We start from the raw sequence: 26,588 nt of genomic DNA on the forward strand, positions 1-26,588 counted from the left end.
CCAGAAATCACTAGAAGTTTCCAATACTTCCATGGAACTGCCAAAAAGTCTCTGTTAAGCCTACACTCTTTACTGGGTCAGTCCCATGGGCTTAAGCACTGCCATTTTACCTAATTGGCTAGAGTTCCCCACCATGAATCTCAGGGCACACTGCTATCTATGTATGGACTTGAGCTACAGCCATCTGCCCAATTGGTCTGGTGACCATGTTTCAGCGATGTGTGTCACTTTTACAAAAAAAAAAAAAATGATAGAAATGAAATGATACGATTTTTAAAAGAACGGAAGCTAGGGTGCCGCATACATGAGGATCTGGGTCTCATACACAGCACTAGAAGCAACAGCAGTAAGAACAATGATAAAGGACAGGACAGAAGAGAAATGCAAGCTCATGCAGAAAGGGAAGACCTCACAAGAAATGAACTCCAAACAAATCCCTGGCAGGGAAACATGGGACCCTAAATGTCCATCCACAACATGGAGGCCTGGAGCGCCAAGTCCTTAGGTTTAGGCAAAGAGTATCAGCTACCACTGCACGGAACATGACTGGCTTCTTAGACCAGTAAGTACTGCCTTTGGGGATGCTGTCACCGTTTTTTTTGTTTTGTCCCCTGACTCCCGTTTCCTGCCTTATGATAATTGTCAGCAATATGAACATACAGCACTGCTTCGCAGGACTCCATTAGATCATCCTAATTTTTTAGCAAGAGGCCAGATAATTCTCATGGCTAGACCATAGCCTTTAGGGAGAGAGTATGTTAGGGGGGTGCAGAAATGAAGAGACTTCCAGCTCTCCAGAGTCTCAAGGCCCTCTGCTGAGGCTCTGTGCCTACCAGGTCAGCTTGCTCCTCACTCTGAGGCCAGGACATGACTATGCCAACTGGGCAGGTTCTAAGGGTGTGGATTTCCTGTGAAGGGCTCTGTCAGGGAGCTCAGGGTTAGAGCCACACTGCTGGCCTGATTCTAGTCACTTTCCCCAATCACTATTACTCCATTACATGTGGAAAGTTTTAAGGTCACGAAAGCTTCTAGCATTACGATTAGGAGTAAAATTTTAACTATGGCTTAAAGTAAAATGGAAAAATTCCACTGTAACTCAAAAAATGTAATCCTGGTAATAAGTGCAGCCAAAAGTGTGATGGTGAGGTACAGACAGCAGCAACAGTGCCCTCAGAAGGGGCTACTGTGGTGAGCAGATGCATTACTGTGCAATTTCACTCACAAACCAGAACTGTGCACTACGATCACCCTAAGCCAACACGTAAATGACAGAGAAAATTTGCACTCCCACAGGCTGCTGTATGCAGCCCTCACTGTTACCTTCTGGCCCCGGGAACTGGGGGTGTGAGCAGTGACAGAGCAAACCCAAAGGGGCACAGACATCAAACGAGGTTTGACATCACACTGCAGTGCTCCCAACAACCCCTTAACAGTGGAGGCACGCATAACTCATGTGCATGACTACAGCAGAAAGCCTCTCTTAGACTCCTCCTCTGCACTCAGGACCAACTGCCTCCCTATCACTGGGATTAGCTCATCCCTTCAGAGTGCATGCCCTTGTAACTGCCAGATACAGCATAACTCTCACCTCTGCTTTCCCATTCATTGATGCAACCTGTAATTTCAGAAGTTCTTCTCTGAGATTACAAATCACACAGCAGAGAGGCGGTGCTGGAAGTCCCTACTGTTCAGTGTTGACCTTGAGCCCAGGGCAGTGTGCGCAAGTATTAGTACACGTGCAGGTTGTAAACTTTACAGGGGCAGCCCAAATCCTCCATGGGAGACTGTAACGAATGATGCTCCCACCAGAGCCTACTTTCCCTATCAAAAGGTATAGCCCATGAAGGAACAAAAGTTCAGAGGTCAGCAAACTTGTCTGAAGTCATATCCATTCACATCTTCACTCAGCACTGACGGTATCCCATATGTCAGACATTCACGTGGCATCAATTAAAGCTGCCATCGCTTTTCACATATCAGATGTGGGTGGTGATGTAGACACTGCTGCAGAGGACAGCTAAGAGATGCCTCAATCTGGTGGGAGTCAGTGGACAAAACAGGAAGGCTGGCACAAGGGATGCTGACAGGACCTGAGGCTAGGTGTGAGGGAACAGATGTAGGTGCTCAAGAGGCCAGTACAGTAGCAGTGTACTTCTGAGAGGGGTTCCAATATGATTAGCTGTCTTCTGTCCCATGGTAAAATGTGGAACTGGCCTCAAGCCCAGCCTGCTGTGGTCACCAGCAAAGGGTCCCTGCAACAGGGACCTAGCTGACACCACAGCCAAGTAGGAAATGCAGTCCTCTTCACCACAGAGTCGCTAATTCCAATTGTTCTAGGTTATTACTACTTTGAGTGTACCAAGAGAACATAAAGTGCCCTATGCCCAGCTTTCAAAGAAATAAGCAAAACACCTGGAATAGTTTATTCTATAATTATAAGAATTAAATTTTCACAGAGAGAAATGTGGGCTTGGTGGCTAGGCTCCAGAGGGAGCACCAGACGAGCTAGGAGGACTTGGCAAGGCTGTCTCAAAAACAAAACAAAATAAAATTTTACACAGCCCAGCCTCTACACCAAAAAGGTCACATTTTTATTTCAGAAATCATCTGCTGAAAAAATGATAGATTCCTATTAGAAGTCAGTGTCAGGCAGCGGGATCTTGTCGTTGGTTCTGAGCTCTCGTGGGAGACCCTCATCTAGGTAAGCATTTTGGAAAGAAATCCCAGCAAAACCCTATTCCTGTATGTAATTGGCACTGTACAGAGGTGGGCAGGGAAGCAGGAGCAATAGGTCCCAGGCTCTCACACAGCAGCTGGGAAACTGAAAAAGTGCTGGAGCACCTGGGATAATTACCATGTGGGATGCAGGGCTGTGAGGTCCCATGCTGTGGCCCTGAAGCCCTACACTTCCCCTTCCATGTTGCCTGCTTCAAAGGAGATGTGTTGTAAATGCAAAACATACACTGGATTCTGCAGTTGTAGGATGGAAAAAGGAATACCAATGACCTTATTCCTTGTTTTTATACTGTATAGAGAAATATTTGAGTGTATGAGATAAAATACAATATATTCTTAAACTTAATGTAGCCGGTTTTCACCCTTTGAAACTGTGAGTGAACACCTACAGCTATCCCTTGACAGCCTGCAGCACTGCAGACAGGAACAGGCTCTGAAAACTCTCCCAGCACAAGGGATGAAATGGAAGGTCAAGTGAGGGGAACTGAAATGGAAGGTCAAGTGAGGGGAACTAGTCAGGAGGCCATGAACAGAGGTACTGTGGCATGCCTATCAACAGTGAATGTGGGGTGGGAGTAGGAGTGGGGGAAGGGGATGGTGAGGAGTAAACTGTATAAAGACCCCAAGTTCAGCCCAGCAGGTGCCGGCAGGTTCAGCCTGTAGCTACTGAGAAGGAGTAGGAAAGCCAAAGCGGCATTGGGAGCAGCACAGACCTGTGACATCCTAGGGTCTCCAAGGAAGCAGGGTGGAGTATACACGGCCGGAAAGCTCCACCCAGAGGGAGCACAACAAGGCCATCTGGTCATTTTCACTACAGTGATCTTAGAACTATCCATCAAACAGCCGGCTTCCTTGGGCCGGACTAAGAGCCCATCTCTAGAGACACTTTTGTGAAAACAAGAAAAACCCAGCTCTCCTCCTGTCCACACCACAAAGCCCTGACGTCTGTGGGCAGGGCAGCTCAGGTGCTGAGCCGCAGGCTCTAGGTTCTGCGCACTAGGTTCTGCCTGAGTGTTCCTGGACACTCAGAGCTCACCCTCGACCTCATCTCCGTGCAAGCCACTGTGGACTTGCTCAAGTAACTAAAGAAAAAAATCACCAAATAAGAAAAAGGCATCTGCCCACTGCATTAGCAGCAGAATCCCTGGGTCACCATGCATGTTAGAGGGGAACAAGAAAACAAATCTGCAGCCACATTAAGTGTCAATGACAAATTAATGTGAACTGAAGCTTTCCGAAGCATTTCACTTTTATTTTTTTCTTACTTCTACCAACAAGACAAGCAGAAAAAAGTATTTGGGAATGGGTATGCATTCTATACCACAGACATTAATTTATAATAAAAATATTAAAACAATTAAAAACAGCTATTTTAAAAAGTCATAAAATAAAAATACACACATACACACACACCCCCAAAGCAACATAGGTGTAAGTGGAGAGGGCTAAAGCTCACACAGAGGGCTTATAGCACAAAATGCTATTTTTAAAGCCACCAACAAAGGATCAGATGTCATTTTTACCAATGTTAAGACTTTAAGAAGTAGATCATTGTGTGCTCATTTCCTTCCTTCAGTTAAAAAAAAGCAACAAAGCCGGGCGTGGTGGTGCACGCCTGTAATCCCAGCACTTGGGAGGCAGAAGCAAGCGGATTTCTGAGTTGGAGGCCAGCCTGGTCTACAGAGTGAGTTCCAGGACAGCCAGGGCTACACAGAGAAACCCTGTCTCAAAAACAAACAAACAAACAAACAAACAAACAAACCAAAAAGCAACAAAAGCCAAGCTGACATAATGCACACCCCGTTCTTAACCATCAGAACTAGCCAGGGCACTGCAAAGCTGGTCCTGCTCCTACCTCCCATCCTGGGGCCCCCAGACTGGAGGAATCTAACCGGGAAGTATCACCCTGTCCATAACCCATCTCCTCCCAAAACACACATGCACACACACGCACACATGCACACTAGATTTGATCTAAACACAGGACAAGTGTGCCTGCTTTGGTCTCAAACTTTAGAACAGAGAGTCCTAAGACATATCAGTAATAAAAACAGTGAAGATAACAAGCTCTTTTATATTTTATAGCTTGCCACGATCAAAACATAACTTCAATTTCCTTTGAAGCTGTCAAACTACAGAGAATAAGTGATGTTGAATGCCTCGTCACAAGTAGGACATCCCTATCACCGGTTCCAAGGCTCAGGGAGCACAGGAGGAGAAGGGGGCAGAGGGCCGAGAGATGGCTGAGCAGCTGAGCTGCTCTTCTAGTGGACAGGGCCTCTAGTCCACCCACATGGTGGCCCATAGCCCCAGAAGATCTAACGCCTTCTTCTGGACTCACTCCACAGGCCTGAGACATGCACATGGTACAGTTTACATGCAAGCAAAACACTGACACACATTAAAATCCCGTGAGTAAGAAGGCCAGAGCTGAGAGCTGAGAGAGAGCTGTGGGACTCTGATCTCTGGGCTGTACTTTGTTGTTGCTGCTGTTGTTGTTGTTTTTTAAAAGATTTATTTATTTTCATATGTAAGTATATCATAGCTGTCTTTAGACACTCCAGAAGAGGGTGTCAGATCTCATTATGGATGGTTGTGAGCCAACATGTGGTTGCTGGGATTTGAGCTCAGGACCTTCGGAAGAGCAGACAGTGCTCTTAACCACTGAGCCATCTCTCTAGACCCTTTGTTGTTGTTCTTAAAATATTAGTATAATGATAATTTTCTAAAATACACTTTCAAGTTGGGCAGTGGTTGAACATGCCGATGCAGTAAGGCCAGAAACTACCCTGGCTGCCTAGAGCTGGACTCATGGGCTGCTCAAGTGCTCAGTGAGCATGCTAAGAGTGAACGCAGGTCTGTAAGAAAAGGGCGTACTCCATCGCTGGTCCACCGCCAGGCTTTGTTTCTATAAAGATTTATTTTGATTTTATTACGTGTCTACGTGTGCAGGCACCAACAGAAGCCAGAAACCAATTCTGGGCCCTCTAGAAGAGTAAACATGATCCTAACCACTAAGCTATATCTCCAGGCCAACACTTTTAAAAAGTGTGTGTGTGTGCATAGTCATGTGGAGCTCAGGGAGCACTTGTGGGAGCCGGCTCTCTCCTTCCACCATGGAGGTATCAGGCTTGGTGGCAAGCACCTTTACCAGCTCTGCCATCTCTGCAACCTAGTGGTTTTAGTCATCAACTCATAGTAGCTTTAATTACTTGTAAAACATCTCCAGAAGACTGGGCTCATTAATACCATAGAAGGGGGAAGGGCTCATGGAGCCCCAGCCAGCCCTGAATCTCTATGCATTAAGCAGTTAGAGGGGAAGGAAAGCCATTTTCTCCAGCAGTGCAGTCACTGGCAAGGTGCTCACGGCCCTCTAAGTCGTCCCTAATGAAACTCACCTGCTCACACACAGCAAACATGAAAATGGAACTGGGGATGGGGGTCGGGGTGGGGGAGGCAGCAGAGTGAAGTCACAACCATCATGTACTACAACTGTCTGGGCCTTTCTTTGCCCGTCCAGGTTCCAGAGAATAACACAGAGGCTTATGTTTACTAATGAATGCTTAGGCCTTAAGCTAGGCTTGTTCCCAACTCAATTATCCCACTTACACTAATCTTAAATTCTGCCTCATGGCTGGTTACCTTTCCTTATTTTATATATCCAACTTCCTCTACATCTTAGTGTCGAATCTCCCGCACCTGACTCCTTCTCAGAGTTCCTCTCTCTGCTGAATATCCCTCCATACTATCCTGCCTTTTGTTATAGGCCAGAGGTTTTTTATTTTAACCAATCAGAAGGTGCCTTAGGTAGGCAAAGGACAGAAACACATTTTCACACAGTGCACCAAAACATCACTTTCACAATGAACACATAAGAAAAAGTCATGAGGATAGAGTCAGAGTGAGGATAAGCAGTTAGCAAGCTTCCTTCTGAGCCTCACAGCACCTATGCCAGAGGCTCACAGCCACATGTACCATTGTCGTTGTCGTCGTCAGTTCTAAGGGACTGTCACGCGATTCTGACCCCCAAGAGGAGGTATGAACATGCACATACATGCACAGACGCATACAAATAAATCTTTAAAAAGAAAATGTCATTATATATTATTAGCATATGATAATTAAAAAAAAAAAAACCACTTTCAAGTTGGGCAGTTGGGCAGTGGTTGTACATGCCTTTAATCCCAGCACTGGGGAAGGCAGAGGCCAGCCTGGTCTATACTGAGTTCCAGAACAGCCAGAGCTACATAGAGAAACCCTGTCTCAAAAACCTAAAACCAACCAACCAAGCAAGCAAAAGTACTTTCAAAATTCCTTTAAATCACCATCCTGTGGATATACCCCAAATCACAACTCTTATAAAGAAAAATTTTGATTATTATAATAATAAGTGTCCCTTTGTAACACTTCTTTCCCAATATATAACCAGTAGTTACAAAAACAAACTCTAGGGTATTCCAGCAAGCCAGAAACATTGATCACAATGTCTAGATAGACACCACCATCTTGTTGATGAACTGTGTGGCAAATACATACAGGAAACAATAAACAGAAACCTCAGATCTACTTTAAGAAACTAGAAAAGGGAAAGTCAGGTGGGAGCCAAGGACTTCACTTCCCAGAAGAGTCTAGAAGAACTGGGCATTTCCCCTTCCTTCTGGTCAGAAGCAAGCAGAACTGCATGAGTTTCCAACACTAGAAACAGACAGTGCCAAGACTCCCCTCTGTTCAGTTCTGAAGTGAGCAGGAGCAAACTCAAGGTCAGCAGGCATCTCTACAGAAAAGTATGAATCCTCCAGTTATTACCCCATTAAGAAAGAAAGGAAGAAAGTTGGGCAGCAGGCAGTGGTGGTGCACGCCTTTAATCCCAGCACTCTGGGAGGCAGAGGCAGGTGGATTTCTGAGTTCAAAGCCAGCCTAGTCTATAACGTAAGTTCCAGGACAGCCAGAGCTGTTAGACAGAGAAACCCTGTCTCAAAAAAACAAACAAAAAAAAACAACACAAAACCAACTACCCGTCCAACAAAAAAGAAAAAAATGGAAAATAAGAGAAAGAGAAAGAGAAGGAGGAGGAGGGGACGGGAGGGGAGGGGAGGGGAGGGGAGGGGAAGGAAGGGAGAAGGGAGAGGGTGGGAGGAAGAAGGGAGAGGGTGGGAGGGAGAAGGGAGGGGGAGGGTGGAGGGAGGGAGGGAAACTATGATGGTTAACAGTAAGCACTAGGACTTATGGGTGATGTTGTCCTGACTTTTTTTTTTAAAGATTTATTTATTATCATTAGTACACTATAGCTGTCTTCAGACACACCAGAAGAAGACATCAGGTCTCATTACAGATGGTTGTGAGCCACCATGTGGTTGCTGGGATTTGAACTCGCTCTCCCTCCCCCATTTTCCTGGCTTTTTGTTTTCTATTTTCCAGTTTTTCTATAAACAAGCACTTAAAATTCCTATAGTTCTAGTTTGCAGGCAAAAAAAAAAAAAAAAAAAAAAAAACCTTTAAAAATATACTTGTTTTCAGATATAAAAATGCTATCTATTTTTATCTCCAGTTCATATGAAGAACTTACAATTTCATTTTCTGCACACATCTGAAAGTTTTATGTACCAGTACCAAACATCAGAACTGGGGGCATGCAACTATGTGCCCATGAATGTAGCACACAGGCAGGGGAAGAAGACACAGAGAGACCACATGGCTTTGACAAGTAGACCCACTCTGCCTTACCAATGGTGAGTCTCTGCCCTACAAAATTTAAAAAAAAAAAGTTTACCCTTCAGATTCCTTGTACAGCATCCACTCCAGTACTGTACAAGCACATCCACTCTTCCATCCACCAGCTGAAGAGAGGTGAGGTGCGAACTCCAACATGCAAACAGGCTGCTGTCCTGAGCCCCCGTCTGTTTGCAGGTATGGGCCTGTGTTTAGGTACTGCTGAATTCTGTTGGTGTGGGGGCATTAACTGGTAGGTTGGTGTTCTAAAGAAGGGAATGAGAGGGCTAGAGTTCTAGCATACTCTCCCCACGGACCTCTGCATGGAATCTCAGAGCTGTTATCACATGCTGGCAACTCTCAAATTTTTACCCCTTTTTAAATTTCATTAAATTTATGTATCTGGTTTTTTTTTGTTTTGTGTGTGTGTGTGTGTGTGTGTGTGTGCGTGCGTGCGTCAGAGTGCGAGCTGGGTCTCCTTTCACAACATGGTTTCCAGGGATGGAACTCAAGTCATCCAACATGGCAATTGTATTCTCTAAGTCGCCTTGCCCATCTATTTTCCTACTTAGCAAACCAACCAACCAACCAACCAACAGAAAACCTGCCCCTCAGATCCATACTTGCAGTATCTGTAGGTTTCTTAAACAAACCAAATACAAAATGGAACCTTTATCCTCCCTCCATCTCCACTGACTTCGGCTCCTTTTCCAGTCTCACTCAATGCAATGATAGCCAGAACCTTAAACTTAGTGCCTCCCTCCAACTCAGTTTCTAAGAAGGAACCATAGTTTTCCAAGCATCTGGAAACTGGAAAATAAGCTCAGTGGCTTCCCAGCTCTCGACTGCCTGTAGCTCCAGCTTCAGGGAACCTGATGCCCTCTGCTGGCCTCCTCGGGCACTGACCACACGGGGGTGGGTGGATCTTTAATCTGACCGTCTTCCCATACCCTCATCCCGGAGGCTTTAAGCAGCTCTGCCTGATGCTCACTCCTCACAACCTAAAAGCTATTGTCTTGGTTCCCTGATTCTGTGTTGTTTTCTATCCTAAATGGTTTACCTGCCCCCCTGCTGCAGAAATGGCCGGTCTCTAGCTCCTTCTGTTTGTAGCCTCCTCTTCCTGAGAGGCTCACCTTGAAGCACACCACTTGCTCTGACAGAACTTCTCACCTGCCAGCTTAAAGGAGTCTGCATTTCCTCCTCTGCCACAGTGGGTCACCCTCTGTAGCCAGCAGTATGTGTGGGTGCTCCTGCTGATCACACTCTCTCCTCCAAGGGGGAGGACAAGGGCAGGTTTGATCTGCTGCTGCAGATGGCCAGGGTCTACTGAATGACTAAGAGAACGGTCAAAAGTCTAGTTCAAGCCCCTGCTCCCACCTGGACACTCACTAAAACCTTCTCTCTGGTCTTGCTACCTTCACAGTCTCTTCCTTCACTCAGATCCACCTTCTAAAAAATCACATTTGATCCCTGATTTAAAGCCACCCCACCCCCACAAATCCATGTTAAGTTTCCAGGCAGGACATGAATAATTTGGCTGTAACTCCTCTTTCTGATGAGGGGTGGGCTTCACTCTGTTGTTGATGTTCTAGTAAATGACAATGACAGAGAAGTTCTGTTTTTGTTCCGATTTGTTTGTGTTTTAGACAGGGCCTTGTTCTGAAGCCCAGGCTGGGATTCCAGGCACACGGCCCCATGCCTGGCTTCGCTTCTTCAGTGTACAGGGCACCCTTGCCTCCCTCCTACCCTCACAAGTGCCCAAGAACCGAGCAGGATTATATTCTGGAAGAACCTCTCAGACTCCTTCACAGAATCTAACTCTTTATCTTCCTTCATCCCTATTTTTCTCTAGATACGGGGTCTCTGTGCAGTCCAGACTGGCTTCAAATTAGTGTTCCTTCTGCCTCAGGCCTCAGCCTCACAATGAGCTACCCCATGCTACCATCCAAATATGGGGTAAAGGGTGGGGCTAGAAAAATGCCTCTGTGGCTAAAAGCTTGCTAAGGATCAGTATGCTTCCTACCACCCATATGGTGGCAAATAATTGTAACTTCAGTTCCAGGGGACCTGACACTCTCTTCTGACGTCCTCAGCACCAGGCATGAATGTGACATAACTGTATGTGAATACAGACATAATGGTAGGCAAAACACTCATGTACATAAAATCAGTAAGTTTACAGACACTCTTCATTTGACACATATAAAGACTACATGTGTTGGGTGTGGTGGAGCACATCTTTGATCCCAGCAGAGGCAGATGGATCTCTATAAGTTCAAAGCTAGCCTGGTCTACAAAGTGAGTTCTAGGTCAGTCTGATCTCCATGAGAAAACCAAAAGAGAGAACACATGCAGTACTTATGCCACCAATACCTTGGCGGTGACAACATGCCTACAGTCTCCTGACCATCCTTACTAACTGAGCCAGTCCCAGAGCCCCCCATCTTGCACACTGATGCCGAGCATAGCTGAGCATATATGGGGACACCTTTTCCAGCACTCCTGCCACTGAGAAACCCGGCAGCTCGTGCCTGAGAGATGGACTCACATCACCAAGACCTGGGAAGACAATTCACTTGTCATTTTTCAGCTCCAAATGCCAACCTGGCATTACAGCAGAAGCAGTAGTCATGGCATTCTGAATAGCTGTTTTCAACTGTAATCAGAGTAGGTAAGAACTTGTGCTTCCATCATGAAGAGGGAGGAGCTACCTTCTGTCCTGCAGCGCCATCACTAACATGGCCAGAATATTCCTAAAGCCTTGTGGGCTCCAGCTCCCAAGCCTCCCCCAGCACAACACACAACCCTTTCTTGTTCTCTAAGTGGCATTCTGTGCCATCCTCGGTCAGAACTGCCTCTGGGTCTTGTTTGCCAACAACGTGGCACAGGGTTCAATCCATTCCCAATGCATCACACGCTCTTCTACCCAAACACAAAGTCCCACAATGACTCCTACTCCAGCTTCCATTAACTGAGCAGAGAAAAGCAACTCTGTGCCTCCTACCTTGCTGTCTTCCTCAAGTCCCCATAAAAATAAAAAATGAAAAACCAAATCACTCAGCTACTTACAAATCAGATGTCATCAGTAAAAATATCTGCGTAAACAGATTCTTTTTTGATTAAGTTTTTTTTTTTTTTAAGGGAAGATAGAATTAAACAGTTATTCTCTTCAGCTGTCAATTCAAAGGGTAGGTTTCTTCCCCGTCAGCCCAGAAGGACCGGGATGACACTAGACATGCAGACAGCAGCTGCCTGCCCTAAGGACTGTGGCTGCTGAGGAGCAAGCTCGAGGCTTGTCTCTCCTTCTGGAAATTTCTTCTTTATAAACTAGAATCGAGAGCACACTCCGGCTCCAGGTACATGATACTAAAACTAAGCAGCAAGGCAAAGCACGTGTCCTTCTGACTCAACGCTTTGTAACAAGGTGGAGATTAGAATCCAGGGTGTCAACCGGGCAGTGGTGGCGCACACCTGTAATCCCAGCACTCTGGGAAGCAGAGGCAGGCAGATTTCTGAGTTCGAGGCCAGCCTGGTCTACAGAGTGAGTTCCAGGACAGCCAGGGCTACACAGAGAAACCCTGTTTCAAAAAAAAAAAAAAAAAAAAATCCAGGGTGTCCACACCTCAGCAAGGGCACTGCATCTCTGCCATTTCGTAGGAAAGTCATACAGAAACAAAAGAGGAAAATACCAAATACACGGTACTACTTGGAACTGAAGTCACTGTAACAGCTTGAGTAGCCGGGCAGTGGTGGTGCACACCTGTAATCCCAGCACTCTGGGAGGGAGAGGCAGGCGGATTTCTGAGTTCGAGTCCAGCCTGGTCTACAAAGTGAGTTCCAGAACAGCTAGGGCTACACAGAGAAACCCTGTTTGGGGAGGGGGGGACCAAAAAAAAAAAACCAAAACAGCTTGAGTAAATACAATCTATTTGCCAACTTCTGTCTGCTATATAAAAGTTCTGACATATTCCTAATGGGTAGGTCGGACAGCTCAATTTCCTCTCTGAACAGAACTGAAGATGTGAGACCCTAGTGCATACAATACTGCACCTTGACACAAGAGACAACACACCTGTGTCTCTTGATTCACTTTTAAGTCTAATCATGTCAAAGGTAACTGTATAAGAAATATTTTCAAGAGCATAAAAGCTACCCCTTAGCCAAATGTCTGTCGAATACACACACAGTAGCTTAAGATGCAATTGAGCAGCCTGGGGACATGTCACCACCATGTCACTCCCTCTGAATGAGACCATCCAAGGATGTGAACAATGCCTGGAATTCTGTAGTTTCTTGTTTAAAATATACATATCAAGAGCTGGGTGTGGTGGCACAAGCTTTTAATCCCAGCACTTGGGAGGCAATGGCAGAAGGATCTCGGTGAGTTCCTGGCTATCCTGGTCTTCATAGTGAATTCCAGGCCACTCAGGGCTACACAGCAAAGCCCAGTCTCAAAAAACAAAACACAACAACAACAACAACAACAACAAGAAAACAAAAATCCCATCTTAAGTTGTCAATATGCTCGTCCGTTACACAAGGGATGCATGTGCATGTCACATGTATCTGTGGAGGCCAGAGGTCAACATGCTGCAGCTTCCTCTGCTGTGATATAGCTTTAAAAACAAAAACACACGCAGGGTCTCTCCCTGAAACTTGGAGTTCACTTGACTCCTCTAGACTAGCTGAGTATCAACTCCCAGGGACCCTTCAGTCTCCACTTCCCAGGGCTGGAATGAAAGATACAAGTGGCCATGCCTGGCTTTCTATGTGGGTGCTGGAAACCCAAAGTAACACTTTACCCCCACTGAGACACCTCCCCCTGCACTCCCCCCCAATGCAGAAGGGTTTTAAAGTACCTGCTGTAGATAGCTGATCATTGCTGTACAAACACACAAACAATTACTTCAAGGAAAAGCACATTTAGAACATTAATCTACCACATTTAAACTGCATAATACTAGGTGAAGACAGCTGAGACTGTGAAAAGGCCTGCTCCCTTCGAGAACACAGAAACTCTCAGCAGCTGAGGTGGGGCGCTACTTACTTCCTCATTAAATAGCTTGCTGGTTTCTTTCTTGATTGGGTCTATAAGCTGGACTTGGCCTGCGGAAAAGCCCACTAGGAGAGAGACGCTCTCTGCTGTGGCTGTTAGGTGGTTGAAGTCATGACAAGTGGGCTGCGTTCCTTTGTATATCCTTTTATCTATTGGTTTACTCAAGTCAGCAGCCTGGAGGGAAAGAGAAAAATAATATAGTAAACAGCACACTAAGGTGAGAAAGCTAAGTCAAACCACTTCATATCCCATTATGAACTACAATTTTTTAAACAATGTTATTTAAAATACTGCTTCAACTGTGACTTAACACTCACTGCATATTTTACAAAATCAATTTCACACATGTAGTCAATTAGATATTGTTAGACTAACCATAAAATACTTATTCATAACTGTCATTTCCACAACTTTTCCTCCTTCAAATACATGTAGCAATGACTCCTGAATTTCAGAAGGAAAACCTCTTTGACCCTAACTTCCACATTTCCAAATGCTTCCAAGAAGTGTAACACAGTGAGTCTATCCATGGTAAGCTCAGGCACGTCTACGGCACCGAAACGCCCACGCCTCAGTTACCCAGAGCTTACTCAAGTATGGCCCACAGACTACCAGGCAACTCAGAATGCACTCTCACGCCCTGCTGCAGACCCTGCCCTAGAAATGATGGCAGTAGCCCCTGAGGTATAGTTTGACAGGCCACTCAGGTGATCTGATGCCCCAAGATCTGAGAAGCACTGCTGGAGTCAGTCACGTAAGCCTTCCTTCTCTGCTGCCACCACCTTTAAGTCGTTGTCCTACCTGGCAAATGTTAGAGCTGGAATTGGAACCCAGATCTGCTGACCAAAAGCAGATGAGGAAAAAATACATCTAATACATTCCAAGGTCAAAAACAAACAGTTTCTGGCTCAAGTTAAAAGTCACTTTTCTTTTCCTTTTTTTTTTTTTTTTTTTTTTTTTTGAGACAGGGTTTCTCTGTGTAGCCCTGGCTGTCCTGGAACTCACTCTGTAGACCAGGCTGACCTCGAACTCATAAATCTGCCTGCCTCTGCCTCACAAGTGCTGGGATTAAAGGCGTGCGACACCACTGCCCAGAAAAAGTGACTTTTCAATGGGTCCCCAATTCCCCACATTACATTTTTTTTTTTCAATTTTTGTGATAGGTTTTCTGTGTTGCCCTGGCTGTCCTAGAACTCAATCTGTAGACCAGGCTGGCCTTGGACTCATAGAGATCCACCTGTCTCGGCCTCTCGAGTGCTGGGATGAAGTGTGTGCCTTTTTTTTCTCCTTTATTGTGTGCACATCCCCAGGAGACATGTGGAGCCCAGAGGCTGGCAGACAAGTTATACAAGTCAGGGCTCTGCTTCTGCTTCGACTACCTGGGCCACAGGGATTGAATGTAGATTGACAGGTTTCCTTTCTTTTGCAAAAAGCATATTTTCTTCAAGAAGTGTCCCATGCAAGCGCAATATGCTAGGTTGTTTCTGCTGAATCAGCAAGCCACACCCCCTATGTTTGAAAATCATAGGTGGAGGGCCAGTAAGATGGCTCAGTGGGTACAGGTGCTTGCTGCCAAGCCTAATAAGCCTTTACACACCTACACAGACACAGACACAGACACACAGACATTTAAAGTAAGTAACTAAAAAGGGAAAGACAAAAGCACAAATGGAGACACCGTCTCTCTTAAGCATGTCTGTCTATTCTCACTTCCTCTTCACCCCGGCACCACTGTACAGACCCCAGTACCCTCTTTTCTTCCAAAAGGGCCTGTGACACTATCTGACTTACTATGTTTGACTCCCCAATAACGAATCCTTAGTGGAAAAGAGGATTCAGAACTGTGACTATGAGTAAGCTGGAAGCCAGGATTTCACGGTTAGGACACTTGAGGGCACGCTGCCTTGGAAGCCATCACAGAGGAGGTGGGCAGGTTACCTCCCAGTCACCTCTATTGGGGCACAGATAAGGTGCACACCTTTACTCCCAGCATCTGAAAGGCAGAGGGCAGCCAGGTCTCAGAGTTCAGGGCCACACAGTGGGATCTCGCCTCAAAACATAAACCAACCAAAAACACGGTGAGACTTCCTGTTCCACCAACAGTGGACTCAGTGGAATACAGAACCAGGGAAAGTGCACAGGAGACAGCACCGACATGTACAGTGAACACTGGTTCAAACAAAAGGGCTTCCGCCTTGTTGCAGGGAGGATGGGTAGAATCTGAGGATCAGCAGCAGAAAGCACCTAAGTGGACCCATGAGACTGGAGGGAAGAAGACTCCTGCTGGGCCCCAGAGGCTGGGCCAGAACATTCCAGACCGAGGAAACAGTGTGAGCGAGCCATCCCACAACAATGAAGACAGCAGCACAAGGAAAAATGGGTGAAGTAATACAACTGGCACCTAGAGAAGAAAATTCAAACTACTCAATTACTGCTTTTAGAAATGTCCCATATATATCACATGCATGCCTGAGAAGGCCAGAAAAGGGCAGTAGATGCCCTGGAATTGGAATTAGATGGTTGTGTGACCCAGTGTGGATTCTGGGAATCAAATCAAAGTCCTTTGGAAAGGCAATGAATACTTTTAGCCTCTGACCCATCATTCCCATCCAGTTTTTTTGTTTGTTTATTTTGTTTTGTTTTTAACTTTTTGAGACAAGTTTTCTCTGTGGACTAGGCTGGCCTGTCTAACAATTTTTTTAAACTAACAATTGGAGTCAGGCAGTGGTGGCACACACCTTTAATCCTAGCAGCTGGGAGACAGAAGACAGAAGCAGGAGATCTCTGAATTCCAGGCCAGGCTGGTCTTCAGAGCAATTCCAGGATAGCTAGGGCTACATTTTGAGACTCCTGTCTCAAAACCACAGTCACCCCTACCCAAAAAAAATTAACAAGAAAGATGAATGAGAAAGGTTTTTTTTTTGTTTGTTTTGTTTTTTTTAAGATTTATTTAATGTATAGGAGTGCTCTATCTGCATACACACCTGTGTGCCACAAGAGGGCATCAGATTCCATTACAGATGGTTGTGATCCATGTGGTTGCTGGGAATTGAACTCAGGACCACACAGCCGGACCCTTGCTCTCTCCTACCTCAGACTACTCTTCTATGCAAGCTCCTCTCCCCTAATGGCATGCCAGGCACTGTGCTACCTACCCCAAACAGAATTACTGTGAGGCCTGAAGTGACTCTCCACACACAAAAATTACTTTTCTAATACTTCATGGACTCTCCTATTGGTACTCGAGATCTCTGGAATCTAGCCTAGGCAGAAGAAAAGGCTACCACACAGTTCAAACAGCATGGCTGTCTCTTCTCTCAAGAGCCAATCACCTAGCTCTGTGTATTTCTATCCTACTTCCTCTCCACTGTTTGTGTGGCACTACTTGGGGCGAATAGCAGTAGTCACTTCCTGAGGCAGTCTCTGCCCTGCTTCAAGGGGTTATCACTCCCTAGTAAACAGCTTCCCGGCTCCAAGCCATCTGGCAATTGGGGAAAATTCAGACTTTCAAACTTGTAACATTAAGTGCAAACTTAGTTTTAAATCCAATCTTACCTCTTGACAGCTAGCTTTTTCCTGTCACTAATCTAAGCATGAAACCTCCCTGTTTGCCACACTCCCCTCTTCTTTCAGGAAGCAGCAATTCTCTTTTCAGAGCACTTCCTACAGAGCAGCCCCACACTAGGTACTGACACTGTTAGCCCTTCATGTCTGAGAAAAGACTATGGTGGGCTGCAGGGTCAGGACCCAGTGCTCTCCTCTACCTTCAGTTACTCTCTGGGCCACCATGCCACCTTGGGGAACAGAGCCTCTTTCTGCAGCTTTCCTGTGCCATGCCCTTAGCTACAGTAGTCTCCGTGGTCACCTTCAGGAATCTTGCCAGTCACTCTTAGGGCCCAATGTTCTCTTGGCTACTACTCTGTGCTCCTCAGTTTATCCAAGTTCCCAAGTACTTCAATAATCCCACAAAGTCTAAATGCTTAAGCTCCTGCATGGCTTCAGAATTTTTCATTCTTTAAGATTTATTCTTATTTTATATGTACAGGTGATTTGCCTGTATGCACACCTGCCGAGCCAGAGGGCGTCAGATCCACTGGGACTAAAGCACATTATCACTGTGACCTCCTAGGAGTGAGCCAGGTCCTCTGAAAGGCCACACACACTCTTACCCTGAGCCAGGCCCTCTGGAAGGCCACACACGCTCTTCCCCTGAGCCTTACCTCCAGCTGCAGGATTACCTTTATATGTTGTCATGACCTAGGGCCCAGCTGCGTCTCTTCTGTATGTAGCAAGAGTGGTATAGGACTGACTTTAAAACTTTCTCACCCAGGGCTGGAGAGAAGACTGCTCAGTGGTTAAGAGCACCAGCTGTTCTGCTAGAGGTCCTGAGTTCAATCCCCAGCAACGACATGGTGGCTCACAACCATCTGTCATGGGGTCCGATGCTCTCTTCTGGCGCTCAGGTGTCTGGACATGTACAATAACAAGTCCCTTAAGGAGTAGAACTTTAGGGTACAGTACACTGGTCTACAAATCCAGCTTTTGGCTTTCAGCTTCCTAGTGGCTTCTATATGCTTTGCATCTGAACTCTTTTAAACATGAATTTGTCACAAAGCCAGTTTCTTTAATTTTTTTTGGTTTTTTGCTTTTTTCAAGACAGGGTTTCTCTGTATAGCCCTGGCTGTCCTGGAACTCACTCTGTAGACCAGGCTGGCCTTGAACTCAGAAATCCGCCTGCCTCTGCCTCCCAAGTGCTGGGATTACAGGCGTGCGCCACCACTGCCCGGCTCAAAGCCAGTTTCTTTAGACTTCTTACCAGTTTTAAAAATCAAGTCATATTTGGTTTCTAGCCTCAATAGAGCATCCACCCAAATCTTGAGCAAACACTCAATATTTACTATAAGAAATACTGACAAAACTATATCTATTATTCTTTGATTGTTTTCAATGTTAAAAGTGTGTATGAGTTCAGAGTTCTGCATATGGAGTTATTAATCTCATCATATTCATTAGTCTTCAACTTAGTAAACATCTTAAGCAATGCTTTAACAATGCATTACGTGCCAGGCCTGCCAGACCAGAGACCCTAGCCCTTGAGAGTTAGGGCAAGAAGACCAAAGAGCCAAGATTATCCTCGGTTATAAAATGAGCTAGAGGTCAGCCTGGGCAAAGTAAGATCCTGTCACAGGGCAGCAATAAAATTCAAAGCCCGAGGCTAACTTATGCCATATGAGGCCTGTCCTGTCTCAAACTATAGAAAACCCAAATCCAAACATAACATCTTTCAATCCAGTCTGAGGCAAGAGATTGACAAATTCCAGCCTGATCTATAGTGTGAAACCCCATTTCAAAAAGAAGCAAATGCAGAATGAACCCCACAACCTGGGTGTATGCACCTGCAAGCACTTGGGGGGCTTTGACAATCAAACAAAACAACGGAGAGTTGAACAGTGAGACCCAATCCTTTACAAACTGGAGGACTTGGAGAGATGGCTCAGTGCCAGGAGCACAAGCTGCTCTAGCAGAGGACCTGAGTTAGTCCACATGGTGGCTAACAACATCTGTAACTCCAGTTTCAGGAAATCCAACACTCTCTTCTGGCCAGCCATACAGTGCACACAATAAAACATCCTTTTTCTATGTCCGCCATGCTCAACTAAGTCAAACCCTCTTATGGATAAATAAAAACTTTAGTGAGCTAAGATAATCCCAGGAGGCAATCAGAGCCAACGACCAAAGTTCTAGGCAGTAAGAATTCTTTAATAATTCTGATTTTTCTCTTCCTTGGGCCACAGATTCTCTGAGGATTCTTTTCCTGAAGTAAGATAGGTAAGGAATTGTTCTTTGCAGTTCACACTTCTACCCTGCCTGCCTGGCTCACTGGGGAATGCTGCTAAGCTAACAGGATATTTATTGGTCAGGAGCAGCCTAGCTCCCATGGCTCAGTGGGGAGCCCCTGACTGGGGCCTATGTGTGGCACAGCCATGCCACATCACATGGGCCTGCATTGAGCTTTCTTTGAGGGAACTCGCTAGTCGATCCTCTAGGGTGTCCAGAGCATTTGATATGATATGAAAAACATCTGACTTCTTTTGAAAATATGTGTTAAATGACAGATCCTAAATGTGTTATGGGAACAAATGATAAAGGTGAATTTTATTCTGCTTCCCATCCACATTTGAAAGACACTTAAGGACAAACAAGTCTTTTTCCAAAAAAAAGACTAAAAACCTCTTTTTTCCCTAGATGTATTTATTGTATGAATTTGACTACACTGTCACTATCTTTAGACTCACCAGAAAAGGGCATCGGATCCCATTACAGATGGTTGTGAGCCACCATGTGGTTGCTGGGAATTGAACTCAGGACCTCTGGCAGAGCAGTCAGTGTTCTTATCCGCTGAGCCATCTCCAGCCTTAAAATATCCTTTTATCGCCAAGTTAACAATTAAAATGCTCAGCTGGAGAGAGTGCTTTGTAAGATCACACCTTTCTCACACCTAATCCCACTCCTCCCCTCTGAAATGCTGTGCTCTAGCACTCCCTGCTCAAATGACAGTTTCAGGGTTCACCTAAAGCCTGCCCATCCCATTCTGACCCAGCACGGCTCGCTCGGCCTCTGCAGTGGATAATAGATTTGGCCCCCATACGCTGACGCATGAATGCTTATAGGGAGTGGCACTATTATGAGGTGTGGTCTTATCAGAGGTAATACCTCACTGTGGAGGTGGGGCTTTGAGGTCTTAAATGCTCAATTATGCCTGGTGTGGAACACATCCAGTCCCTCCTTGCTGCCTTCAGATCAAGAGTGTACAACTCTTGTTGTACAATCAACAAGATAATAATGGACTGAACCAATGAAACTGAAAGTCAGCCTCAGTTAAATGTTTTCCTTTATAAGAGTTGCTATGGTCATAGTGTCTCTTCACAGCAAGGAAACCCTAGCTAAGTAAGACAGCATGCCTGGTCTGTGCCAGTTCCTTCTACCCTCTCCTGTCTTGTCCAAGTCCCATACAAACTGCCAGACTCATCTTGAGAAATCCCTAGGTCGCTCTCAAGCAAAACTTCCAGGGCTCTTTTTGCAAGGATAGGACAGTTGAGCCATCCAGCCTCCCACAGCTTTCTGCCTGTGCATGCCTGCCAGCCTGGCTTTATATTCCATCTTTTGCCTAGAAACCTTTCCCTACTGCAGTTTCTACACAGATCTCCCAAGTCTTGCACAGCACTGCTTCTTCCTCTCATCTAGGTGGTCTTTCCCCTGACCTTCAGAGTGTCCTCACTACGACCACATTATTAGTGGTATAGTTTAACAATACTCCATACAATGTCAAAGTCCAACTCCTTTTTTAGAAAGTTCAATAAAATGGCCAGAAGGCTGCCGAAGCAAACAGCCTAAGAAGATCCCTTACAGAAAGGGAAAAGAGCCAGGTGGTGGTGGCGCACGCCTGTAATCCCAGCACTTAGGAGGCAAAGGCAGGTGGATTTCTGAGTTCGAGCCTGGTCTACAGAGTGAGTTCCAGGATAGCCAGAGCTACACAGAGAAACCCTGTCTTGAAAAACCAAAAATAAAAGGGGGGGGGGGAATCTTTATCAAACCTACATCAAACAGAGGGCTTATATCCAAGATATACAAAGATTTCAAGAAGGTAGACTCCAGAGGGCCAAATAACCCCATTAAAAAATGGGGTACAGAGCTAAACAAAGAATTTTCACCTGAGGAATATCGAATGTCAGAGAAGTACCTAAAGAAATGTTCAACATCCTTAGTCATCAGGGAAATGCAAATCAAAACAACCCTGAGATTTCACCTCACACCAGTCAGAATGGCTAAGATCAAAAATTCAGAAGAAAATAGGTGCTGGCAAGGATGTGGAGAAAGAGGAACACTCTTCCACTGCTAGTGGGGTTTCAAGCTGGTACAACCACTCTGGAAATCAGTTTGGTGGTTCCTCAGAAAACTGGGCATGATTCTACCAGAGGACCCCACTATACCACTCGTGGGCATGTAATTTCCCAGCATGTAATAAGGTTACATGTTCCACTATGTTCATAGCAGCCCTATTTATAATAGCCAGAAGCTAGAAGGAACCCAGATGTCCCTCAATAGAGGAATGGATACAGAAAATGTGGTATATATACACAATGGAGTACTATTCAGCCATTAAAAACAATGAATTCATGAAATTCTTAGACAAATGGATGGAACTGGAGAATATCATCCTAAGTGAGGTAACCCAATCACAAAAAAACACTCATGGTATACACTCACTGATAAGTGGATATTAGCCTAGAAGCTTGGAATACCCAAGGCACAATTCACATATCAAATAAAGCCCAAGAAGAAGGAAGGAGAGGCCCCTGGTCCTGGAAAGGCTCAGTGCAGCAGTGTAGAGGAATACCAGGACAGGGAAGTGGGAAGGTGTGGATTGGGGAACAGGGGGAGGGAAGAGGGCTTATGGGACTTTCAGGGAGGGGGGGACCCAGGAAGGGGGAGATCATTTGAAATGTAAATAAAGAATATATTGAATAAAAAAAAGAAAATATACAATTTAAAAAACGGGGGGGGGGGGGGACAGGAAGTTGAGTGGTACCAAAGGTTACCATCATGCCATTCTGAAAATCTTTAGAACTGGTATTTTACAGTATCACTTTTATGACCATGTTTGTATGTTTGCATGATATAGGGGTGGAGAGACAACTAATGCCACAGCACATCTGCTGAGGTCAGAGGACAACTCTGTGAGTTCCCAGGATTCCCCACTGGGCTGTCTCACAGGCCTCTACTATCATTCCTCTTGATTATATCTGAGATAAGAAGGATAAAAATGTTCTTTCCAAGCTCACAAAAAAATACCAACTTTGGAGGGGAAAAGGTGAGCTACAGGCATGTTATCTTAAAACATGAAATCCAAAATAAACTGCTTTATAAAGATTGTTCCATAGTGCTAACTTAGACTTGAGGCTTCTAGTACTTACCAAGAATTAGTACAAAGCCAATGCCTGGGGCTGGCCCACTCAAGTTCTGGAACTGGAAAAAAAAACTAAAGCTTTCTGCCTTAGTTAGAATTTTATTGCTTTAAGAGACACCATAACTAGCCGGGTGATGGTGGCGCACACCTGTAGTCCCAGCACTTGGGAGGCAGAGGCAGGCGGATTTCTGAGTTCAAGGCCAGCCTGGTCTACAGAGTGAGTTCAGGACAGCCAGGGCTACACAGAGAAACCCTGTCTGGGGGAAAAAAAAAGAGAGAGAGACACCATAACTAAGGCAACTCTTATAAAAGAAAAACATTTAATTGGGGCTGACTTGCAGTTTCGAAGGTTTAGTCCATTATCATCATAGTGGGAAGCATGGCAGCATCCAGGCAGGCATGGTGCTGGAGGAGCCCAGAATTCTGTCTTGATTGGAAGGAGGAGACTGGCTTCTACAGCAGCCAAGAGGGAACTCTCTTCCACACTGGGCAGGGCTTGAGCACTAGGACACCATAAAGCCCGCCTACACAGCAACACTCTTTCTCCATCAAGACCACACCTCCTCACAGTGCCACTTTGAAAGGGCCGAGCGCATTCAGATCACCACACTTTGTAAGCCACAGGGGACACTAAGCAGTCAGAGCTGAGTGAGCAACTGCCTAGTGACAAAAATACCACACAGACATTAGAAATTCTCAACTAGGGCTGGTGAGATGGCTCAGCGGTTAAGAGCACCGACTGCTGTTCCGAAGGTCCGGAGTTCAAATTCCAGCAACCACATGGTGGTTCACAACCATCCATAATGAGATCTGAATCCCTCTTCTGGAGTGTTTGAAGATAGCTACAGTGTACTTACATTTAATAAATAAATAAATCTTTAAAAAAAAAAAGAAATTCTCTACTATGTTCACTACCTCCATATGTAATATACTGAGAGGCAAATGGGTAACACAAGCAATAGCTGTACAACAAGTGCAGATGTCAGCAGTCAAACCTCCGTCTACCTGCCCTTGAGGCAGTTTAATCTTGCAAAGCATCCACATGATTCACCTTTCTCACGGTCGGTCAGTCCTTTCTGTTCAACAGTCACATCCAAATACCTGCACACTTAGTTAGCATTAACACTATGTGAAGAACTGGGGAGGCAGAGGCAGGTGGCTGAGTTTAAAGTCAGCTTCATCAAAGTGAGTACCAGACCCAAGGCTACACAGAGAAACTGTTTCCAAAAACAAACAACAAAAAAAAATCACTATGTAAAAAGCCAAGTACTTGTATGAGATACACACACACACACACACACACACACACACACATACACACGCGGCACCCATGGATGTGTGTATCTGCATACATATCAGCAAACAGCAAACTAAGAAGTCAGTAGGCTTGGACTCACTTATCTCAGCAGGGATAGCAATGCCAATCAACGAAACAGTCTCTGTGTTTCAAGGGTCAGCATCTTGTCTTGTCTACATTACTAACCACTCTATCTCCTAACACTGCACCTGGTGCAGAGGCAGGCGGATTTCTGAGTTCAAGGCCAGCCTGGTCTACAGAGTGAGTTCCAGGACAGCCAGGGCTACACAGAGAAACCCTGTCTTGAAAAAACCAAAACAAACACACCAAAACAACAACAACAACAAAAGGAGCCAAGAGAGCCAGAAGAGACTCATAGATACAAACACAATCCTTCTGCTCACTAAAATGCTACAACTAACTACCTTCTTGGGTATCCATCTATAAAAACAGAAAACCAAACAAACAAAATCCAAACCAAACCAAATAAAACCCTTCAAACCCCACACAAACTCCCACAGCAAATACTTGTAGGGCCTTTAGAGTTTGCAGTACAGTATGTACATCAGTTCTTGACCCAATATACTATGCCTGTGTAACAGCTACTACTGCAGCTCCTATGCCATAACCAGGGAACAGCATTAGGTATAGAGGAACCAAGTGAGAGAACCAGGGCAGGCTCAACTGTCCCCCTGAAGGTGGTGTTTCCATCTAAGCTGCCATCTCTGTGTGCTGTGGTAATCAGCTGTTCCACTCTTGCTCAGTTTAGCCCAGACGTACTAATTTCACTAGAGGGGGGTGATAATGTGTGGTTCCCAACATAATTCCCGGCACTTAAAAAGTACACGAGTTAAGTTAATTCCCCTTGTGAACACATAAAGACTAACTGTCTTACAGGCTTGTGGACAAGATATAAATGAAGAGAACCAGGACAATTCTTACTGACCTACTTTTTTGATATGCTTTCTTTCCAGTATGACTTTCCAGAATGTGACAGTGCTTTCCCTCCCTAGTTGTAGTCACTCCTTAGTGCTTGTACATACTAGCACACAGCACACATTTTGCCTGGCATTCCAGATCCAGTCACTGTCTCCAAAACAAACATTTGGCAAGGTGCCTGCTAGCATGCTCTGATGAGCTGACCTGGGATGAGTGCCTGACACCACATGCCAGACGTGTTTCAAATGTGCAGCAGCAGCAGCAAGGCCAAGATAAGGCAGGGAACCAGGTAGAAACAGAAGCAATAAAGAGCGAGCTACTAAGAACACAGGCAATCAACGTGATGTCAGAGGCAGGCGAGCGCATCCCCTCTGTCCGCTAGTGGGAAGGGGTGCGAGCTCACAACAGGCACAACAGTTTGAAGCAACAATCCCAGAATGGCTCCTTAGGGAGACACGGAAGCCAGCAGGAGAGCAAGCCGGCATCCTCTCCCAGGCCCCGCACTGTCAGCAGCTGTCCGCTAGGATGACAAGCTTCTGCTGTATCATATGCCATTCTTCCCAAGGCAGCTTTTCACTAAAAAATAAACCCAAACTGTTAACAATATAAAATCTACTTCTTTTTTTCTCAGAATAGTTTTTCTTCTAAGTTCTTTTGTCCACGCCCTCAACCCTCCTTATTTTTCTTTGTTTGACAAATCTCTTTATGTAGCCCAAGCCAATTTAAAACTCAAGAGTGTTCTACCTCTGCCTCCCAGAGGCTGGGAATATTTTCGGCATGTGCCACCCTGCCCAGGTATAGAGTAGTTTTTTAATGACTATTATAAGCTGCTAAACTGCATCTCTACCAACCTCCTCCTTCTGTGGCACTTGGTGTACAGATTCCTGCTCATCACAAAAAGAGTCACTCACTACAAATTGCTGTCCTGGTGTCTCACTTAAGCTAATGAAATACTAATTCCTTCATTAAAGAAAAACTATGAATAAACATTAGATAAATTCAATTTGCACACATTCTAACACCAGATCTCATCACATTAAAATGCTGGCATATTCAAATAACCTATTTTTAATAGATCCTTCTGTTAAATATGCATAGAGGTATGTAGTTCTATTCCAAACAGGACTGCCAATATCTCAAATGGAAAGAAAGAAAATGCTTTTATTTTTGCAAAAGATACCCATGTTAAACTCTAAGAAAATAACTATTTTGTAGGATATGATGGAGGTTGAAGCACCCTGAACTACATAGTGAGTTCCAGGGTAGCCTGAGCTACAGTATGAGACTGTTTTACACCAACTAACCAACCAACCAACCAAGCAGGATGGAGATACAGCATAGTCAATAGAACGTGTGTCTAGCAAGCACAAAACTCAGGTTTGACTCCAACATAAAGAGGGATTACTAACACATTTAAAATTCTAGCACTTGAAAGGCAAAAGAATCAGAAGATCAAGGTCATCCTTATTATAAGACTGTATTGGAGAGTGGGGAAGCATTTTTAAGGCTCTCCCTGAAGAAGCTAGGCATGCTAGCACACACTTACAACCCCAAGTACAACTCCAGCCCCCAGGAGGCCAAGACAGGTGTGCTGCAGCAAGTCCAGGCCAGCCAGAACTTCACAGTGAAACCCTGCCTCAAACAAATCACACAACAGTTCACAATAAATCAATAATAAAGTTCTCCTTGAAAGAGGCAGGAAGAGGGAAAGTCTGTGCCTTTGTAAAAGTGCAGAGATAGCATTGATCAATTAAAGACATAAAGAATCAGGGACTGCCGGGCGGTGGTGGTGCATGCCTGTAATCCCAGCACTCTGGGAGGCAGAGGCAGGTGGATTTCGGAGTTTGAGGCCAGCCTGGTCTACAGAGTGAGTTCCAGGACAG

The 26,588-nt window shown here is 45.2% G+C and overlaps 1 protein-coding gene across 5 annotated transcripts in view; it reads right to left on the reverse strand.

Moving 5' to 3' along the window:
* The window catches only part of Wdr20 (WD repeat domain 20), a 61,164-nt gene that overhangs the window by 13,097 nt on the left and 21,479 nt on the right, over positions 1-26,588 (reverse strand). For 4 of the 5 annotated variants that reach the window (XM_052185014.1, XM_052185012.1, XM_052185013.1 and 1 more), the window contains exon 2: positions 13,493-13,675. In XM_052185014.1, the coding sequence (XP_052040974.1) occupies positions 13,493-13,675 (183 nt within the window). Of the gene's footprint in view, positions 1-13,492; positions 13,676-26,588 lie in introns of those variants that run through there. The other variant, XR_007978291.1, reaches the window with a different exon arrangement.

The sequence above is a fragment of the Apodemus sylvaticus genome, chromosome 6, assembly GCF_947179515.1.
Source record: "Apodemus sylvaticus chromosome 6, mApoSyl1.1, whole genome shotgun sequence".
Classification (NCBI taxonomy): Eukaryota; Metazoa; Chordata; class Mammalia; order Rodentia; family Muridae; genus Apodemus; species Apodemus sylvaticus.